Source organism: Prinia subflava, chromosome 8 (assembly GCF_021018805.1).
Source record: "Prinia subflava isolate CZ2003 ecotype Zambia chromosome 8, Cam_Psub_1.2, whole genome shotgun sequence".
NCBI classification, from domain to species: Eukaryota; Metazoa; Chordata; class Aves; order Passeriformes; family Cisticolidae; genus Prinia; species Prinia subflava.
In genome coordinates, this window is record NC_086254.1 from 5527707 (window position 1) to 5545348 (window position 17642).

A 17642-nucleotide genomic window follows, 5' to 3' on the forward strand; every position below is an offset into this window, starting at 1 on the left:
TCTAAAATGCAGCTTCTGTGGCTGGTGGCACAGCTGGCCAGATCCCTGCCTGTCCTGAGGCCCTTGCACAAGCAGTGCAGGAGAGTTTGGAAACAGTTTATTTTTCAGATTCCAAGCGAAGTGTAGATTTCCAAATCCCCTCTGACTGTATAATCCAAAAAGTAGAAATCGAAGGTGGTTTTTATGTAGGGGCCTTTTCATGCTCTTGGAGCTCAGGGCCCAGGTTCCTGCCAGTCAGACAGAGGCTGATATTGCATAATCCATGCCTTATGTCTCTCAGATGGAAATTCAGGGGATCATGGAGTTCCTTGTCAGCTCAGTCAAATGTTGTCTGTCACCGTGCATCTTCTTGTGCAGAGGGTTCTGCCGTAGGAGGAGCAAGATTTTGTCTCTCATGCAAAAGAGAAATAAGAGTTGAAGCATGAATTTAACAAAATACAGCCCAAATCATCAGCCTCCTTTTTGACAAACTACTTCTTTCTATTCCTGCTGTTATTTATTACAATTGCTTTATTGCTGTTGTTTGTTATTTGCTCCCCTGACCCAAGTACAAATCACAGGCAGATTTTTGCAATGGAAATACCGAAGTCAGGAATGTCATTCTGAGTGAAGGAATTCCTGGAAAGAATTGAAATGTGTTGTTTAGCTCACTGCTGGGCTTCAGGAGTGACTTGGAATGCCTACAAGGTGTGCAGCTGGAATTCAAAGCACCTAAATGACTGCTTATGTATGGCAAAACAACACACTTAGGAACAAAGCACTGGTAGCATTTCTTTTTATCTGCCTTCAGAGACACCTTAAATCAGCAAATAACCTCCTCTGATCACCCTGATACCATCTCTGAACTCTGCCATGGGTGAAAACCTATTTCAGGGTTTAAATTATGTGTGTTTTAGAGAGAACACACTACACATTTAATACAGTTTTACCATTTTGGTCCCTTGGAACCTTTAACATTGCACGATTTCAGTTTGTTCAGCTCTTGCTGCCATTTATATCAGGTTTTCAAACAATGTGTTCAGCTGCATATAATGAAGCCTTTTCATCCAACAGAATGTAGGCCAGAGCCCAGCCTGAGTCATGAAAGGCTTTACTTTGAGGGAAGTAAGATGATCATTCTTGGAATGAGGCCTGTCTCCCTCAGTGCTGCTCTGCCCAAAGCCAAACTCACTCAGTAAGACGTCGTTCTGGAGGCCTGAGCTTGCTTTTTTACTTCTGGATGTGGCTCTTAATAACACATGAGCTAAAGCTTTTATTGCTCTGGCAGGAATAAGAGATGCTGGCTTGACATTAAATCTAATAAACTGGTATTTCCTAAAAATTCTCCTAATGGAAGAAAATGTGAAGAAAAGGGTATCGACTGTTACTGTCCACTGTGTGCTGGACTGATCAGCCTTAATCCTTGATTGTGGAGGAAACGGTCTAAATGTACTGACCAAACCTTCTACACTTCTAAGGAAAAGGGTTTCTTTACTACATGTACAAAAGATTTGAAATCTAAAATCTTTGATGTTTTCCTAGCCAGCAGTTTGACAACATGCTGCCTCCTTCACACCGTAAGTCCCAAGACTTCTTCTCTTTGTTTTGTAGTATTTTGGTTTTTTAAAGGCCACATTTGTCCGTCACACTTTTAATTTTAAGTTGAATTGTCCCTTTAAGTAAAAACAAGCTTCTTGAGCAATATTTTATTCCGCATGTTGACCATAATTTTCATTGTGAACTGGGAAAGAGTTCAAACAACCCCAAAAAAAGCCACAAAAACCTCAGGACTTGCATTGTCTTTTGTACTTGCGTCAAACATGAATTTGGCCTCACAATCATCTTGTTTTGTCCTGTTTATATTACGTGTTGTAGAATTGTTAGGATGCTCTGCAGAATTGCAAGGAGGCATTTCTTCCCTTAAGTGTCTCATTTCTATGAGCTCTGCAGTTCTCTCAAAGTATTTAATTCCATTATGAGTACAGTACTGCTTTAAAGAAATGAAATATTGATTCCATTCCCTGATGGGGCATTATCTGTATTTTGCTTATGGAAAACTCCGGCACAGAGAACTGAAGTGGCCCAGACTCACAGAGTTGGAAACTGAAACTAAAAATCCTCACCCTGAATTTTCCCACATTATTTATCCCATTACTAATCTGAAAATAATTACCCAATGATATATTTTGAAATTTGGAATTTTTTTTTAATAGGACTATCTGGTATCTGATTTTGTTTGTGTAATCAAAAATGGATCAGTTTCTGCTGAACTATTGAACTGGGAAAAGTAGAGTTCAAAAGAGAAGAAAGGTCATGCTGATGTTATCAGGTCAGTGGTGGAAAAGATTGTGTCATAGGGAACTTCTTACTGGCAGCAGTCCTGTCTGGTTGTGCTGAAATGCCAGATAAATGGTTGTTTGGGATCTGAGGACAGAAGTGAACATGTTTTGAGGTTTTATTTTAAAAATAAGTATTCTTTGTTGTTAGAGAGCTGTGTGAAAGTACAAGACAGCTTAGTATGTTCCCAAACTCCATGATAGTTGGTCTGGTTTTATTTTTCATGCCCTGACACCAGGATTTAGTTTAACATGAAAATCTTGTCTGTCATTTTACAAAGCAAAACAACCCCAGAATCGAAAGAAATGCTCCTGCCAGTTACAGAGGAGCAAAATGAAAATGGGATGGTGCAGAGGTTGAAGGAAAAACCCCAACTGAAGGTGAATTAAAAAACCCAACCAAAAGCAGATTTGATGGTTTCTAAACCCGAGTGATTTCTGGAGCACTGACTCATGGTGTCTGAATGTCTGGGCTTGCCAGAAGCCTGCACTGCAATGTGACCCTGCTGCCTTGGGCCATATATGGGAAATCTCCCCTCTGTGACAAAGGTAGGGCATGCAGGAGATGCAGGTCCCTGCCTGAAGCTTTCCTTCCCTCCTGTCCTCTCAGTCTTCTGTAAAAACACATCCTCTGGGTTGGATCCCACTGGGATTCCACGTTCTGCACTTTGTTTGATCCCGTGAATTGGGTGAGTTTAGGAGGGCTCTGCCATCCAAGGATGCCTGTCCTGCCTCTGGTGGTGCTGCACACAGGTGATTAAAAGGATTGACAAAGAACTTCAATGTTCTGCCATGACTGATGTATAGAGATGTGGCAGTAAAGGAGAATTACCTTTTTTTGGATCATGGCTTTAGTTCCCAGAGACAAATGTTTACTTGAAGGGTTTGTGAGCCCCTGTGTGAGGTCTTGCAGAATCTCCTCAGGATGTGGCCCCTCAACTCAGCAACCAAAACCATGGGACCAGATGGCTGCTGGGTTTGTTCATGTTTCTGTTTGAATAAAGCCCACATTTCAGGCTGCTTTTTTTTCGATTTCTCAGTTCTTAATGTTCTGAGGAGATTGAGACTGGAGGGAGAGAGGCACAGCAGTCAAACAAGGATGCTAGTGAAGGAACCCATGTAGAAGCTTCCAGCCCTGGAAACAAACACTGCAGATGGTTGGAAATGGACTTTTCCACAACATCTGTCCCATGAATGCTGTAGAGAGTTCATGCTCATCCTGCTGGCACACACTGGGTGCTAAGGCTCGAACTTTCCCTCAGTTTTCAAGCTCTTCTCCAGGGCTGCGTGTAAGCAATTCTGAATTTCAAATACTTCCGTGCTAAATGGAGATTGGCACAAGAATAATATTTATGGAAATGCTTTCAGAGTACAACTTCAAAGTCGCTCTCAAAGTTCCACCTGTATTAACTTCCTTCAGGTGAGAGTGGGGTATTTTCCCTTGTCCACAGATAAGGTGACTAAAGGTAACCATAAATAAACTCACTTTTTTATCGCGCTATCTTTTGTAATCTCAGGAACAAAACCAGTCCTCAGGTTTGTACTCAACATCCTGGACCTTTTTTTAACTGCTGACTAATTTCTAAGTATTTCTGCAGCCTGGGAGGGCAGATCTTCCCACACCATGTCGGGTGTGACGTCTGTGTGGCTCTTTGTACGTGTGTGCTGAAGGAGAAGATCTGCAGCTGCATTTTATCCTATTTCACCACCTAGTTTGGATTTGAATTCAGATTAATTTGGACTAGGCATAGCTATGAAATGAGTCTGCAGTGTTTGCATTCGTTACAATGTGCCTCAGTTGTATACATCCAGATCTGTTTCAGTCCAGCCAAATAAAAATTATCTTTTTTCAGACTCCAGTTAAATAGGTTAGAGGTTGCCTGCCAGTCTGCACAGAGCTGTGGTGCATCCAGTCCCACTGCACGTACACTTTTCCACTTGTATAAATTCCATGGGGTTTAGGTTCATTTTCTGCCAGCAGCTCCTGGAATAAGGTGGGGAGAAGAGTAGGTTTGGCATGTGAGGAATTTTGAGACTATGTTTTGATTTTGGAGGGGTGAAATTTAGAAGTTTACTGGTTAAAAATGAAACCATAGCTTGGCACGACAAGTAATTTCCAGGGTTTCCAAGAGGTGTTGTAATTTATCAGCAAACACACTCACGTCTGGGTGCCTGAGACACAGTGATAGGCCAGAGTCTGTGGAGCTTTAGGGCCAACTGCAGTCCCAGTTTTAGGGAAACTTCATGTAATTCTGGCTAGTCTTGTCCAATCCCGAGTTTGAGGAGCTGTATCTGGGATAATGCACCTCTCTTTTCTCCTTTTAACTGCCCCCTATGCTTGTTGTTCATTCCAAAGCTCAACTGTTGGTGAATATATAATTTATCCAGTTGTCATAATGAAACAAGATGTGTAATTATAACCAGAGGCCTTTAGGGCCAGGGTTTCCAATGGAAATAGCTTGATCTCTTCTTACCTGAAGTAGGGAACTCAAGATGTGATGAAAATACAAATTTATATCCTTTCTCCTCCCCTTTTTTCCGCAGCTCCCTGAATTCCCTTATTTAGCAGAAGGTTATCACTAAACCATCTGACAGTGGATACCTTCTTCCATGGTGAAATCACCTTTCAGCAGAGGGGATTCCAAGCTGTTCACTGGTTAAACTGTGGATCTGCCCCTGTCTGTTTGTAATACCCAAACACTGAAGTCACTGACTCCACAGCAGTGTTTTGCAGCACAACAGAAACTTATTTTCAGCAAGGTTCTATTCTGGGCATTGTAAAATTTGCTGAGAGAGGGAGGTATTTGTAGTGTGGAGAGGAGGAGGAAAACTCCCTGAAAAGTTTCTGCTGTGCCTTTGGAGCCACTTTGTGGCTTCCAGGTGGGCACAGATCCAGGAAACCTCCCTCAGCTGTTGCCACGTGGCTGTCATGGTCGAGGTGGGTTTTGGGGTGAAATCTGGGTAGGATGGAACCTTCCTGGAGCAGGGCTGGTTAGGGAAGCTGCAGTTATTTAAATGTTCAGGTTTTCAGAGAATTCATTGCTACCTTTTGCAATTACAGTTTTAGCAGTGACCCATGCAGCTGAATCCAAGAAAAACTGTGAGGATAAGAACGACTGGAGAGAAAAATCCAGCATAGATCTTTTTCTCCATAATGAAAAGGACTGGTTGAATCAGGAGGGAATATTCCAGGATTCCTGGACTGCTCCTTACTGACGTTTTCATGGAGATCTTCCACTTTCAGTGATACTTTTGGGTGTGAGACAAAGGATAGGGACACAGCCACCCATGCAGGATGCTGGGAATGGTAACAAAACAGTGCTCTGGAATCTTGGCTCTCCAGAGTCTCCTTTCTTCTCCTCCTGACTTGCTCCATGCTATAATTACAACTGACTTAATTCAGCCTTGCTGATGAATATCAAGCCAGTGTGAAAGAGCACAGCAACTTTTTGTATTGTTTTTCAGCATAACAGGAGAGTGGAAGGGAGATAAGCCCGAAGTCACAGTATGTCCCTTGGGAACAGGTATGGGACTAAGGAATTGAGATAGACTGGGGAAGAAAAATAATTTTCTAAAAGCACATGGTTTCATTAATCACTGTGTTTTGTGTCAACTTGCTGGAAGAATGTCTGACTTGCAAAGGAAAAAGGCAGTTGACTTTCCATCTCGGCAGATGTCTTGAGACCTAATTACAGTTAATAGCAAAAAGAACTTTTTATCTAAATATTTTATCAATATATAAAATGCAACTTTGGGTCAAAATAAACAGTTTATGTTAAAATAATACTCACCTCAGCTATCCAGTTCCTTACAGATTTTTCAAGCTTCTCATGATAAAATGGGAGAAATTTGGTATTACTTGTGCTACAGAGAGGGAAAGTGGGCAAGAGTTGAGTTTGCAATTCTAGGTGCAAAGCTGGGAGTCAAGTGAGAAGGTGTCTGGTTTGGAATTAGCTTTCCAGGCAATGCTCTAGAAATCCCACAGCTTTCTAAAACCGTTTTCTCCATTTCAAATGGGATTGCAGCTCTCTGGTTTCAAAGAGGTGCGTGAAGCTGAGATCCTTTGTGCTTGTAACAGTGCTGGTGGGATTTTGGGCAGAGATCTGTCTCAAAACCTCCCAAACAGCATCAAGTGTTGCTGGGAGCACTGATGAGCACTGGTACAGCTGCACAGTGCTCTTGGAATACCTGCTGGATTTTTGTCATGTATTTAAGAACTCATAATTTCCCCCTCAGCTAAGCCAGTTTTCCAAGGGTTTACCTGGCAAATGGTCTGCTCAACGTAAACCAGGTTATGGCAGCATAAAAGGGGCTTTGTCTGCACGAGGATTTCCTCTGTACCTCGCAAGCGGGCAGTGGCTGTGGTGCTTCTGTGGGCTCAGCAGCAGCTGAAGGCGCTGGCGTTTCAGCAGAGCTGTGTGTGGCTGTGCTGCACGCCTGTGGCCCCATTCCAGCTCTTTCCTGCTCTGCCTTGCGCCCTGCCCCAGCGGGCTGCCCTGTTTACTCTCCGCTCTGTGGTAAATGGATGTCACTTCCTTCATTAAAATGCTGGTGCGTGGCCAGGTTCCCTTCCTTTGGGCTCGCACGCTCGGAGCGGCCGCGCTGCCGAACCCGGCTGTGTGCCACGCTCCGGGATCCGCTCCTGCCTGCATTGCTGGGATCTGCTGAGCCCGCCGAGGTTCCTGAGCCCACACACGGAGGCTTTTGGAGGCAGCTCCGGGGTGGAGAAGCACAGGTGCAGCTGTGCAGAAGAGGAGCTGGAGATGGATTATCGCTGGTGGGTGCGAGCTGCTCGTCCAGCCAGGGACTGCACGCATCCCACGGGGAAGGTGTAGGCGGCGTTGGGAATGGGGTGCCAGAGCCAGCCTGCTCTGGCCAGCCTCTGGACGTGAGGATGGGGGTGCTGTTCAAGGGCATCCCCTGATGTGTCCGGCACTACAGGCACTCCTGGATGCACAGCATCACAACCAAGGGACACAGAAATCCTGGACACCCTGTTCTGAGCGCTCGGTGCGGACTGACCTGAGCACTCTGCCTTTGTAGCTGACCAGGGTCTCACCTGAAGAGTTTTAAACTGACATCAAAGTTGCTGATCAGACTGGTGAGCTATTAAGTATTTGTCTTCGTAAGGATTATTGCTGTTGCATTTTAGATGATTAGGGATGGGAAATGTCTCCAGGCTTTTGGAAGGCACAGAACAAAATGGAAAAGTGTTTCCTCCTTCCATAACACAGTTTCTTGTGTCTCCCCCACCTGAACACTCCTGTTTCTAGCTGTGATCCAGTATGTGATGCTGGTATTTATTTACTCATTTTTTCAAGGTGTGCATGCTCTCCCCTTGGGCACAGGTGAGTTAGTACCTTTACTCATAAACATATTTTTCCTGTACCTACATAAAAATCTGACAGTCTCAGTCCAGTTATTTTATACAGTAATTTAGATGTGCATTCCTTGTGACAGATTTGTGTCCCATCTCTTCCTTTTCTCCTGTTCTCTCCTGGTTGAGATGCCATGTCTGCAAATGTCACGCCCAGACTGGCAACCTGCTTCCTTCCCTTGTTCCTTCTGCAAGTGGCTCATTTGCTGACTTTTCCAGCTGTCCCAACATATGGCTGCTCCCATTTATCACAATTCAGGTCTGTGCCTGGGACAAAGGCTGATAAAAATAATACTTTGTGCATAAGTGGCATTTGAGCAGATTATTCTGTAGCTCTGTTATCAAGCAAATACTGTTTTTGATCTAACAGTGAATTCAGTTTGTAAGTGGTAGGTCATTAGTGAAACTAATTTTAGCAAGGCATTTCTTATCAGTACAGGTTTGTTGATATTAAAAAAAAAAGTAGTAAATTGTAACAATGAGCAATTGTGCGACACTATTAATGGGGCACCAAGGTGGTTAACTCACTAAATCCCTCAACCATTTCAAGCAGCATTCATCAAAGTGAGATCTGATTCATTTTGCAGGGGCTACAGCATGGATTAATAACCAAACCAGTAATTTTAAAAGTGAGCTACCAATACATGAGTATTTTAAAGCCACCCTGCCTTCTTCTGGCCTCTGAACAATTTCCTTGATCTTCCAGCTACTACAAGTGGCAGGAACGAATGATTTAGTGATCAGCATTATCCCAGGGTTGGTGTGTTGTGTTGAAAGCTGTGTTTTATCAGTGTGTCCAGGTCAGACCTGTGTTGTTGCAGAGCATCTGTGGCTGCTCGCTGCAGGTTCTGGAGGCTGTGAGAAGGTTCTGGAGTGGGAAGGAGGGTGTGTCTCAGTGGATGAGGGGCAGAGAGGAGCAGAGTGGTTCAGGGAGCTGATGGAGAAGCAGCTCATGATGGTGAAGAGAGGAGGTGTGAGGGCAGCTGTGGGGATGATGAGCAAACAGCACTGCAGGGAAGCTGGCTCTGGCAAAGCTGCTCTTTTGCACCTCCCTCCCTCTTTGGCACCCAGCTCCATCTGCAGTAGCCTCGAGGGTCATCAGCCCTGCTGTTCCAGTGGTTAAAGACCTCTCAGGAGCAGCAGTACTTGCTGCTGTGGTTTCTGCTTATGTGGGAGTAAAATCAGCTGCTCCTGGGAGCTCAGTTCCTTTTCATCCCTTGATTCAAGTGTCTCCTTGGTGCTGCTGCATTCCAGCTGCTGAATTCCTGAGCAGTCACGAAAAGAAGCCAAACCCAGTCCTCGAGAGCTTTATTATTCAGAGCTGGAAGCTCACTGATTCCGACATGCTCCTTTGCTTGCTCTAGTCCCTTGTTGTTTGTACCCTTAGGAAAATAAAGGCAGGTTTTATATTCAAACATAAACCACAGTTTCCCTCTGCAGCCACAGCCTGGCCTTTGATGAAATCCAAACAGCATGTGTAACAAATCCTGTGTGGAGGCTGTGATCCCTGATACTCCAGCTAGCAAGGTTATAGCAGTGATATTGCATATAAACTGAGAACCTGAGTTCAAACACTTTTTAAAATTAAGATGGAAAGTATAAGAATCCAGGCCTGCATTAGGAATCCTGTCTTCAACTATGTATGGGAGGGAGACTTTGACATCACTGGTACTTCCTTCAGAATTAAATTAATACAGAACTTGTGGTGTTGTGTAGAACGGGTTAATGAAACGAATTTCACTCTCTTGTTTAAATCCAGTGAAGAGAGTCATGGCGTGCCCAGTTTTGTACTGGAAAAATAAATAATCAAATCAATAAAAGCAGTCCAGCAGAGCATGGTGGAGTGCTGGCACTACTTTGTCCATGGCAAGCACCTCCCTGCCATTTATTGGATTTCTTCTGGCTTTCCTTAAAGCAGCTCAGGAGAGAAGATGAAACCCCATCTTCCCAAGGTGCTGATTGCCGTGTGGGTGGATGTGTTTGCAGGTCCGGGACAGACTGTTTGATCTTGTGTCTCCACCCTTGATGAAACTCCCTCTCCCTCTGCCCTGGCAGATGCTCTAAGCACAACGTGCACTTAGGGTTTAGGGCAGGTGGTTTTTGGCTGCCAGCATCGCTGCTGGGTGCCTGCCATGGAGTTTCCAGTTTGCCAAACCCAGCTGGGCTGCGTGGCTCCAGCAGTTGTTTCTGTGGCTCCATCAGGCAGTACAGGCACCTTGGCCAAGGATAATGCTGCTTCCAGAAGTGCCTGTAATGTCAGCCATGCCAGTAAGGCCACATCTTTTATTCAAGATGTGCCTCAAGAATTCCTGAAATCCATGCTGTCATTAAGTTGTCCAAGCTGCCACACTGTTATTAGCCAAGTCAATGTAAGTATTTTCCCAGCCCTGGAACACACACACACAGAAGTAGCTCTTTCCAATGGGTGTTTTTTTTGTCTGGACATTAATTTGTCGCTTTGGTGTACCTGTGGAGCTCCTTGGGTGCAGAACAGCAGCTCCTTTGCAGGGGATTGACAGGATTTGTACAGGGCAGGATTTGTACTGTGGTTCTGACCCTCAGACTGACACATCCATCCATCCATCCCTCCACCCATCCCTTGGGGAAATGAGCAGTTCCTTGGACTGTGCTGAACATGTACCTCTGGATGGGTAACAGAACAAATAAGGGAATCATTTTGCTGTAGCAAACATTGTAGAGTTATCGAGGAGATTGTCATCCTGAAATTCCACTGAGGCATTCTGCTTTTGACTTTGAGTCCTCTATCAGGGCAGTGCTCATTTCCTTGGCTCTAAAGCTGATCCTGTCCAGAACAATGGAAAATCCCTCTTGAAGCAGCTGCTGAATCTTACCTTATCTTGCTGCCATCTTAGTGCAGCTGCACAGAGGTGTTTTCCATGTGTGCTCCTTTCTATTCCAGAACAGAGACACCTTTGGAAAAATGTCACACATCAGAGGACAGTCCTGGTTGTTAAGTTGTTTGTTTATGGGCATTTCCCTTCAGTGCTTTTGTAGTTGAGCAGGATTAAGGTTCTTCTGAAGCAACATCTGAGCTTTTTGTTGGCCTTTTAATTCCTGGCAGTCACAGAGCTACAACCCCAGCTGAATGTTGAGCTCTCTCTTGTTTTATCCCAGTTTGTGCACTGCCTTGTGTTTTTCTTCCCAATGTTTGACATGTTGCAATGTTCCAGAGTGAATTAGTAGGCTGTCTTTTTTTAGGAAAACAAAGTTTTTGGGGGCAGGCAGTAGCATTTGTGTATTCTGTTATCGTGGGTGGCCTTCAGCTTGCAGGGGTCCTTGAAACAGGAAGGGAGCTGAACTCTGGACACAGTTTTCCACTGCTGTGGAGGCTGGGAGTGCTTGTTTGACTGTGCAGCTTTCACGTTGTTTAGATTTGTGATTCCTTGAACAAATTACAGCTCCAAAGAGCGTGATTTCAAGTACAAATTCTGTATTTTTGCAAAAGAAAGGCTCTGTTAACTTCTAAGTGGGACAGAGAGAGCTTAGAAATTAACGTGCAGTGAGAAAAAGAGTAATTGTTTCTTTTATGTGTGCCATCTAAAGTGTGTGTTTGATTGCAGGGCAGAGCTAACACAGATGGATGATAGGTTATTTCTGTTCGTGCACTGCTTTCCTCCATGTATTTATTGGGATCTCATTGCCAGCCTAAGTGCAATCCACACCATTTATTGAGCTCTGCTTGCCAGCCCATGTGTCATTTCCACTGCAGCAATGAACACATCACCATGAATCCACAGAGTGAATGTGTGGATTTGCCCTCAAACACTGCAAAGTGCTGAGGCTGCAGGGAGGGCTCCTGGCTGAGCTCACACTGTGGGGTTTGAAAGAGTTCTGTCCAGGACAGCAGGGACTCCAACCAGCCAAATTCAGCAGGGTTTGAAAGGATTAAAGATGCCACTAAAGCAGCAGATCCTGGAACAGCACCAGAGTGCAAAAGCTTCCCAATTCAACTACATCAGCCCCAAAGATTCAGCACAGCTTAAAAAAAGAATGTATTATACCCAATAACCTTTAGGATTCATACCAGCCCCGTTCCCTTGGGAATCTGGAGTTTCACCGTGGCAAAACTTACTGAACAAAAAGCAATGAATTGGCTGTGCAGCTGAGAGATGTTTTATTTCCAGAAGTTTATAAAACCAAGCAGTTGCTGAGCACTATCAGTGAGGGAGCTGATTTTTAAGACATAAAAGAAACAGTTCAGGAACTCCCATGTGAGAGCAGAAATGCAGAGGAGGCAATTTGTATTCAGTTTAACTGTAAGTGATGACACATGGTGTGTGCTCCAGAAACTGAATGCCCAGATGAATTCAGATTTCTTTGTAAACTCCCAAAAGCAAGTTTATAGCAGTGTATTTCTGGAATATTGCAGCAGAGGTGGTCTGGGAAGACTTTGGAACTGAGCATTTTGCACTGGACGGTGTTAGGATTTTTAGTAAGTCTGCCTATATATATGTGTGTGTATACATATAAAATTTGACTTGAAAAAATAAACAAGTGATTTTGTGTCTCAGCTGCAGTTGTTTTATCAAGCAAGTTACCAAAGCCAGTATTTGATTTTCTTACATTACTGACATTGACCTGCTGTTGATGATTCAGCCTTGTAATGCTGTAAATTCAGCTGAGAACTGCACTGTGTTTTCAGTGGCTTGGCTGTCCTTGCTTTTATTTTATCTTTTTGGATTTGTAGCTGTAAATCTGAAGAGGGATTTAGGATAAAGCTGAGGAATAGCCATCTATGATCCTGCTGATTTTATTTAGCTGTTCTGTGCCATATAATTTGAGCTTTTGTGTTCTTTTCCTGATGCATTATTACGTCCTGGTAAGTATTACAGCTTAATGTGAAATAGAAACAGCCTGTTAACAGCAAACTCAGAATCTGATACAACCAAGTGGAACATAAATTTTATCTTATCTTCACTGCAGTCTCTTAACTCACTGAAGTATTAGTGATAAAATTCTCTTGATCTTTATTTGTCCCTTCTCACCATCGGGCTGGACTGTGCGTGTGGGGTTTGTGTGCGGGAAGGATCAGAGGTGACAAAGGCGCTGTTCCAAATGAGCCACGGTGGGCAGCTGAGCAGCACTTCCTGCCCTGTTGTCACCTCCCTGGCAGCCCTGACCCGTGTTTCCCTGCAGGTACTGTGATAAACGCCAATCACTCGCTTTTTGAAATTTATGAAAATTTAATAAAGAATAAAAATTGGTTACAAAAATTAATACAATAATAAAAGTTTAAAAAGGTTTTCAGAGACAGGACAAATAATGAGACAAATAAGAGCAAAGAAGGTAGCCCGGGTCTACCGTCCCCCCTCCCTCTCAGACAAAGGCTGTGAAGGAGAAGGGCCTCCTTCGGGAGGAATGTCCCCTTTTTGAAGACCAAAATTTCAAAATTATGCAATCTTTATCTTAAGACAGACCCGTTTGCCCAGAGTCCCCCTTCTAATCCTGGGCGTCCAGGAGTTGGGCTTGACCAGGTGGTTCGTGTGGATTCAGTCTGGGTTGACCAGGTGGCTTCTGTGGATGCAGGGAGATCTGCATCTTGTCTGCTGAAAGTCCTAAGGGGGGGTTCTCTTCTTCTTGTTGTAACTGTTATCTCTGTTGAGAAACACCTTTTTTTTTTTTTTTTTTTTTTTCTTTTCTTCTTGAGCTAAAGAAAATATCTTACACACAATTCTTTTATTACTAAAACTTAATGCTAAAAACTACATTTACTATATTATTCAAATGTCAATACAGCATAACTTTTCTACCTAGCATTATTGTATATAGTAAATATCTGCATAGAGCCACACACACAACAAGCCTTTTTCACAGGTACCATGTGGGCCAGCTGCTGTAACTGGTTCTGTGTGGATGGCTCCCCTGAGGAGATGCAGCCCCCGCCGGCAGCTCGAGCCCAGGCCTACTCCAACCCCGGCTACAGCTCCTTCCCCTCTCCCACTGCAGAGCAGAGCTGCAAGGCCTGCGGGATGCACTTCGACAGCTCCTCCAGCAAGGTGAGTGCACAGCCTGCCCTGCCCGGGCAGCCTCCCTCCTTTAATTACAGACACATTCTGTGATAAACGCCAATCACTCGCTTTTTGAAATTTATGAAAATTTAATAAAGAATAAAAATTGGTTACAAAAATATTAATACAATAATAAAAGTTTAAAAAGTTTTCAGAGACAGGACAAATAATGAGACAATAAAAGCAAAGAAGGTAGCCCGGGCTTATTGTCCCCCCTCCCTCCCAGACAAAGGCTGCGAAGGAGAAGGGCCAGAACAAAGAGAAATCTTCTTTTTTAAGCCTTCGGTTTATGACTATTCATATCTTACGTAAAACAAGTAATTTTCAGCTGTTTCTTGTCACAAAAGCGTTCTGTTAATTAAAAGAACGCATGAGAGCATACATCCTTGAGAAAGTTGGGTTCTGTGGATAAGAGGCCATAAATTCTTCTTCACTAGAAGGTTTAGGGGCCTCTGTAAGGTTTAGGGGCCTCTGTGAATGTTATCTCTGTGCTGAGGAATTTTTCTTCTTGAGCAAAAAAATATAACACACATACACAGCTTCTATTGTACTATAACTTATTGTTAATTACAAAACTACATTCACTACATTATTCTAATGTCAATATAGTATAACATTTCTATCTATCAGATTACATATAGTAAATATCTGCGTAGAGCCACACATACAATATGCCTTTTTCATACATTCCATGCACACCTCCTCAGCTCTGAGCACATTCCCTATGGGAGACAGCTCCCCTTGTGCTGGGCCTTCAGTCACTCTGTCACAATTAACAGGCATCATTAGTGTGACTGGAAATCCTCAGTGAGAAAGCCAAGCTGCTGGTAATCACTTAACTTGAACACGAGTTATTAAATTTCTTATTTAAAAACACCAATATCCTTTAAAAATAAATGTTGTGGCAAGAAGTTTAATAATGTTTGTGCTTTCAGTAAAGGAAGATCTGCCTGCCTGTTTTCCAAGGTATTGTTGCTCAGTCTAAAAGGCAGTGAAGTTTTTTGAGGGTGTGTGTGGAACTGCTGAGCAAAAATAGCCCCAGACCAAACCCAAATCTATTTTATCTTGCTTGTAAACTTGATTTGTGGGTATATAAATGCCAAAATAATTGGTACAGCAAGACTTAGTTCGACAGCCAACTGTGCCTGGGGCATTATTTGGACATGGTGGGTCCTGTAATGCTGCTTGAAAGTGTTCCAGTGAGGAAAACTGTTCTGTGTGCACACTCTGTGGCTTAAGAAGTGTCTGATCTATAGTTACTGAACTTAAATATGTGAGAATTTAAATATAATGGTGAATTCTGGCTACAGCCCTTTTAGATTATATGGGGAAGTTCATAAATTGGTTTTCTTTGCACTTCTTATTTATGCATGAGGACACACATTTGAGGAACGATGAGCCTTGGCAGAGCTGCTGCATTCTACTCCCAGGACAAGAGGGATGTTGATGGATTTTTGCACTGAGAAGTGTACTTGCTTCAGCAATCAAACTCTGCTGATATATTTTGGGGTGTGTGAGTGTGCTGAGGCTTCTCCTGGTGCTGGGTCAGCTGCACTGGGGCTGTCCCTGCTCGTGACTCTGTAACGTTGTCTTTGACATTGTCCTCATTAAGCCACGTGTCCTCACAAATGCTTGTGGAGAGGGTTACCCTGGACCCAGCACTTGCTGTTGGCCATGGCTGCAAATAGTGGATGGAGATAATTCTGCAATGAAACCATTTCAGGCAGTCGTGAGCTCAACAGCAGCACCACAGCCCTGATTCCCCCAGTGTCTCCTAAATACTGTTCTGGATGAGCTGCCCTTAGAGCCTTGTACAGAGCCATCAGTGGATCCAGGGGAGCTCTGGCTGGGGAGAGGAAAAGCTCTGGTGCACAAATTGTAGAGGATCTGCTGAAGTTGTTGAAAGCATCCCTGCCCTCAGCAGCTTCCCCCTTTCCCTGCGGGATCTGGTGTCTGTACCCGTGCTCGTGTCCAGCCGCTCCCGCTCCAGACTCAGGGAATGAGTCTGAGGTTTTTGTTCTGTATTCCAAAGGGGGCTCCCAAACCTCCTCCCCCCTCCCTGCTGCCCCAGGGATCTCTGGCAGTGACTGGAGCACAGGGGGAACACTGGAACAGCAGCAGGAGGGGCAGTCAGAGCTCACCCGTGAGGCCTGAGGGAGCTGGAAACATCCCTGCTGTGTTTGTGAGCCATGCTGATTCCTCAGGGCTGTTGCTATGGAGAACCCCACTCACTGCATTCTCTCCTGGGAGAGGCAGCACCTTTGAACTCCAGTGTCCAGTTAATGTTTATTCTGAAATAAAGTGGTTAAGAATTATTTCCTTCTGCACTGGTGGCCACAAGGACAGCCTAGATCGCTTTAAAAAAGCCCAGACCCCACAAACCAACAAAAACCCCACAGAAAGCATCTCAGGGCTGTCTGAGCATGCTGACTGTGCTGTCAGCAGCAGTCAGATGTGGCCTGAGCTTTTAGGTACATGTTTTAATGTACAACAACATTTGAAACTAATCCTTCTGAAGAACACAGTGCCTTGAATCACGGCCCTTTCAGTCAGAGTTCAGTGAAGCTGTAAGATGTACTTGATGGTGAGATGTAGCCAAAATGTCCATGTTTAAACCCTTGGTGCTGAGATAAAGGCTGGGGAGGCTTTTTTCTCTGAAGATAAATCCTAGTGCTAAAGGATGCTTTAAATCAAAGACATGCCTGGGTTTATTTTCACTTCCCAAACGTATCCTTTGATAACTGAGGCAGCATTACTGTTAATTGCAGTACGTGTTTGATAGCACAGCCCTTGTGCTGTGTTTGCTTTGTGATACCCAAGGATGGGAGTGCCCAAGCAGGGGTTTGTGGCTGCTGGAAGGTCCTTGGCAGTACAGGGGTTCCCCTGCCAGAGAAAAGTGGGGCTGCTTCAGGCTTTTGGGTTGTTCTGTGCAGTTTTTGTGTCGTTGGGGTTTTTAATCTCAATTCTTCTGATTGTTCCCATGGGGGATTCAGAAGTGTTACCAACAGGGCTGTTGTCCACTTCTCTGCCTTTGTGGATTTGTTTTGTTCCCCTGCTCTAGGCACACACAGCCATCAGTTCCTGCCTCTGCCCTGAAAATTTCCCGAGGAACAGGATTGCTCCTGCAGTCACAGGGTCACAAGAAGTCAATTACATACTAATTTTTTTGTGGTGATGAAGTTAAGGAAAACTCCTCCAAACGGGATATTCTGTGGAAATTGCCCTTCCTGCCTTGCTTTGTGATTGGTGAAAGTCACTTTTCCTTGGCAGGCCCCCAGACAGCAGTTTCGAGATGAGGTTTCAAGAGTTTCTCTCTGTGGTAGAAATGTTCATGTCTTAAAATGTCCTGCTTGAGCAGGAAATGGGGATTCTTTCCAGTAAGTGTCACTGTGAGTGTAGTACAGGCTCTGAATGAGAGGCCTGGAGGTGTTAACTGGGGAGCAGGGAGGGTTTCAGGCTGAAAAGGGCATCAGAAGGAGCTTTTGTAAGCAAGCAGTGTATTTACACCCTGTAAAACACCAGCAACATCTGCTTTCTTTCAGCTGGGAAGTTAGAGATGTTCTTCAATCACTAGAGCAGTTCATAAACCAGATTTTTGTATTTGAATTTGTATTTATTACTTCTTCAACTCCACCTGTGTGTTTTTCCTTGCACAGCTCTGAAGGATCAGGATGTCAGGATTTCACAGAGTGCTTGGCTTCTCTGAGGCTGTGAATTAGCATTTTTAACCACCACTGAAACCACTTCTTTCTTCCCTTAGGACTTCTTAACAGGCACCTGATGTGGCTGTTCTGCTGCAGTTCCCATTGGAAAATGTAGAATTTGCTTTTCCAAAGGGTTGGGCAGTCAAGTTTCTGCAGAGGTCAGCACGGACTGTGAGTGCTTGGAACTGCTGAAATCAAGCCCTGAGTGACAGATCAG

At 44.2% G+C, this 17642-nt stretch overlaps 1 protein-coding gene and 1 long non-coding RNA gene across 6 annotated transcripts in view; one reads left to right on the forward strand and one right to left on the reverse strand.

Moving 5' to 3' along the window:
* RFFL (ring finger and FYVE like domain containing E3 ubiquitin protein ligase) overlaps window positions 1–17642 on the forward strand; it is a 29491-nt gene that overhangs the window by 5227 nt on the left and 6622 nt on the right. For 2 of the 5 annotated variants that reach the window (XM_063402519.1, XM_063402522.1), the window contains one exon: window positions 13528–13709. In XM_063402519.1, the coding sequence (XP_063258589.1) occupies window positions 13533–13709 (177 nt within the window). In that variant the 5' untranslated portion in view covers window positions 13528–13532. The other 3 variants (XM_063402518.1, XM_063402520.1, XM_063402521.1) reach the window with 3 other exon arrangements.
* Window positions 1828–6742, reverse strand: LOC134553152 (uncharacterized). The gene is made up of 3 exons (XR_010081043.1): window positions 6577–6742; window positions 6107–6179; window positions 1828–6000 (listed from the first exon to the last, which is right to left on the reverse strand). It is a non-coding gene; the product is annotated as an uncharacterized LOC134553152 (long non-coding RNA).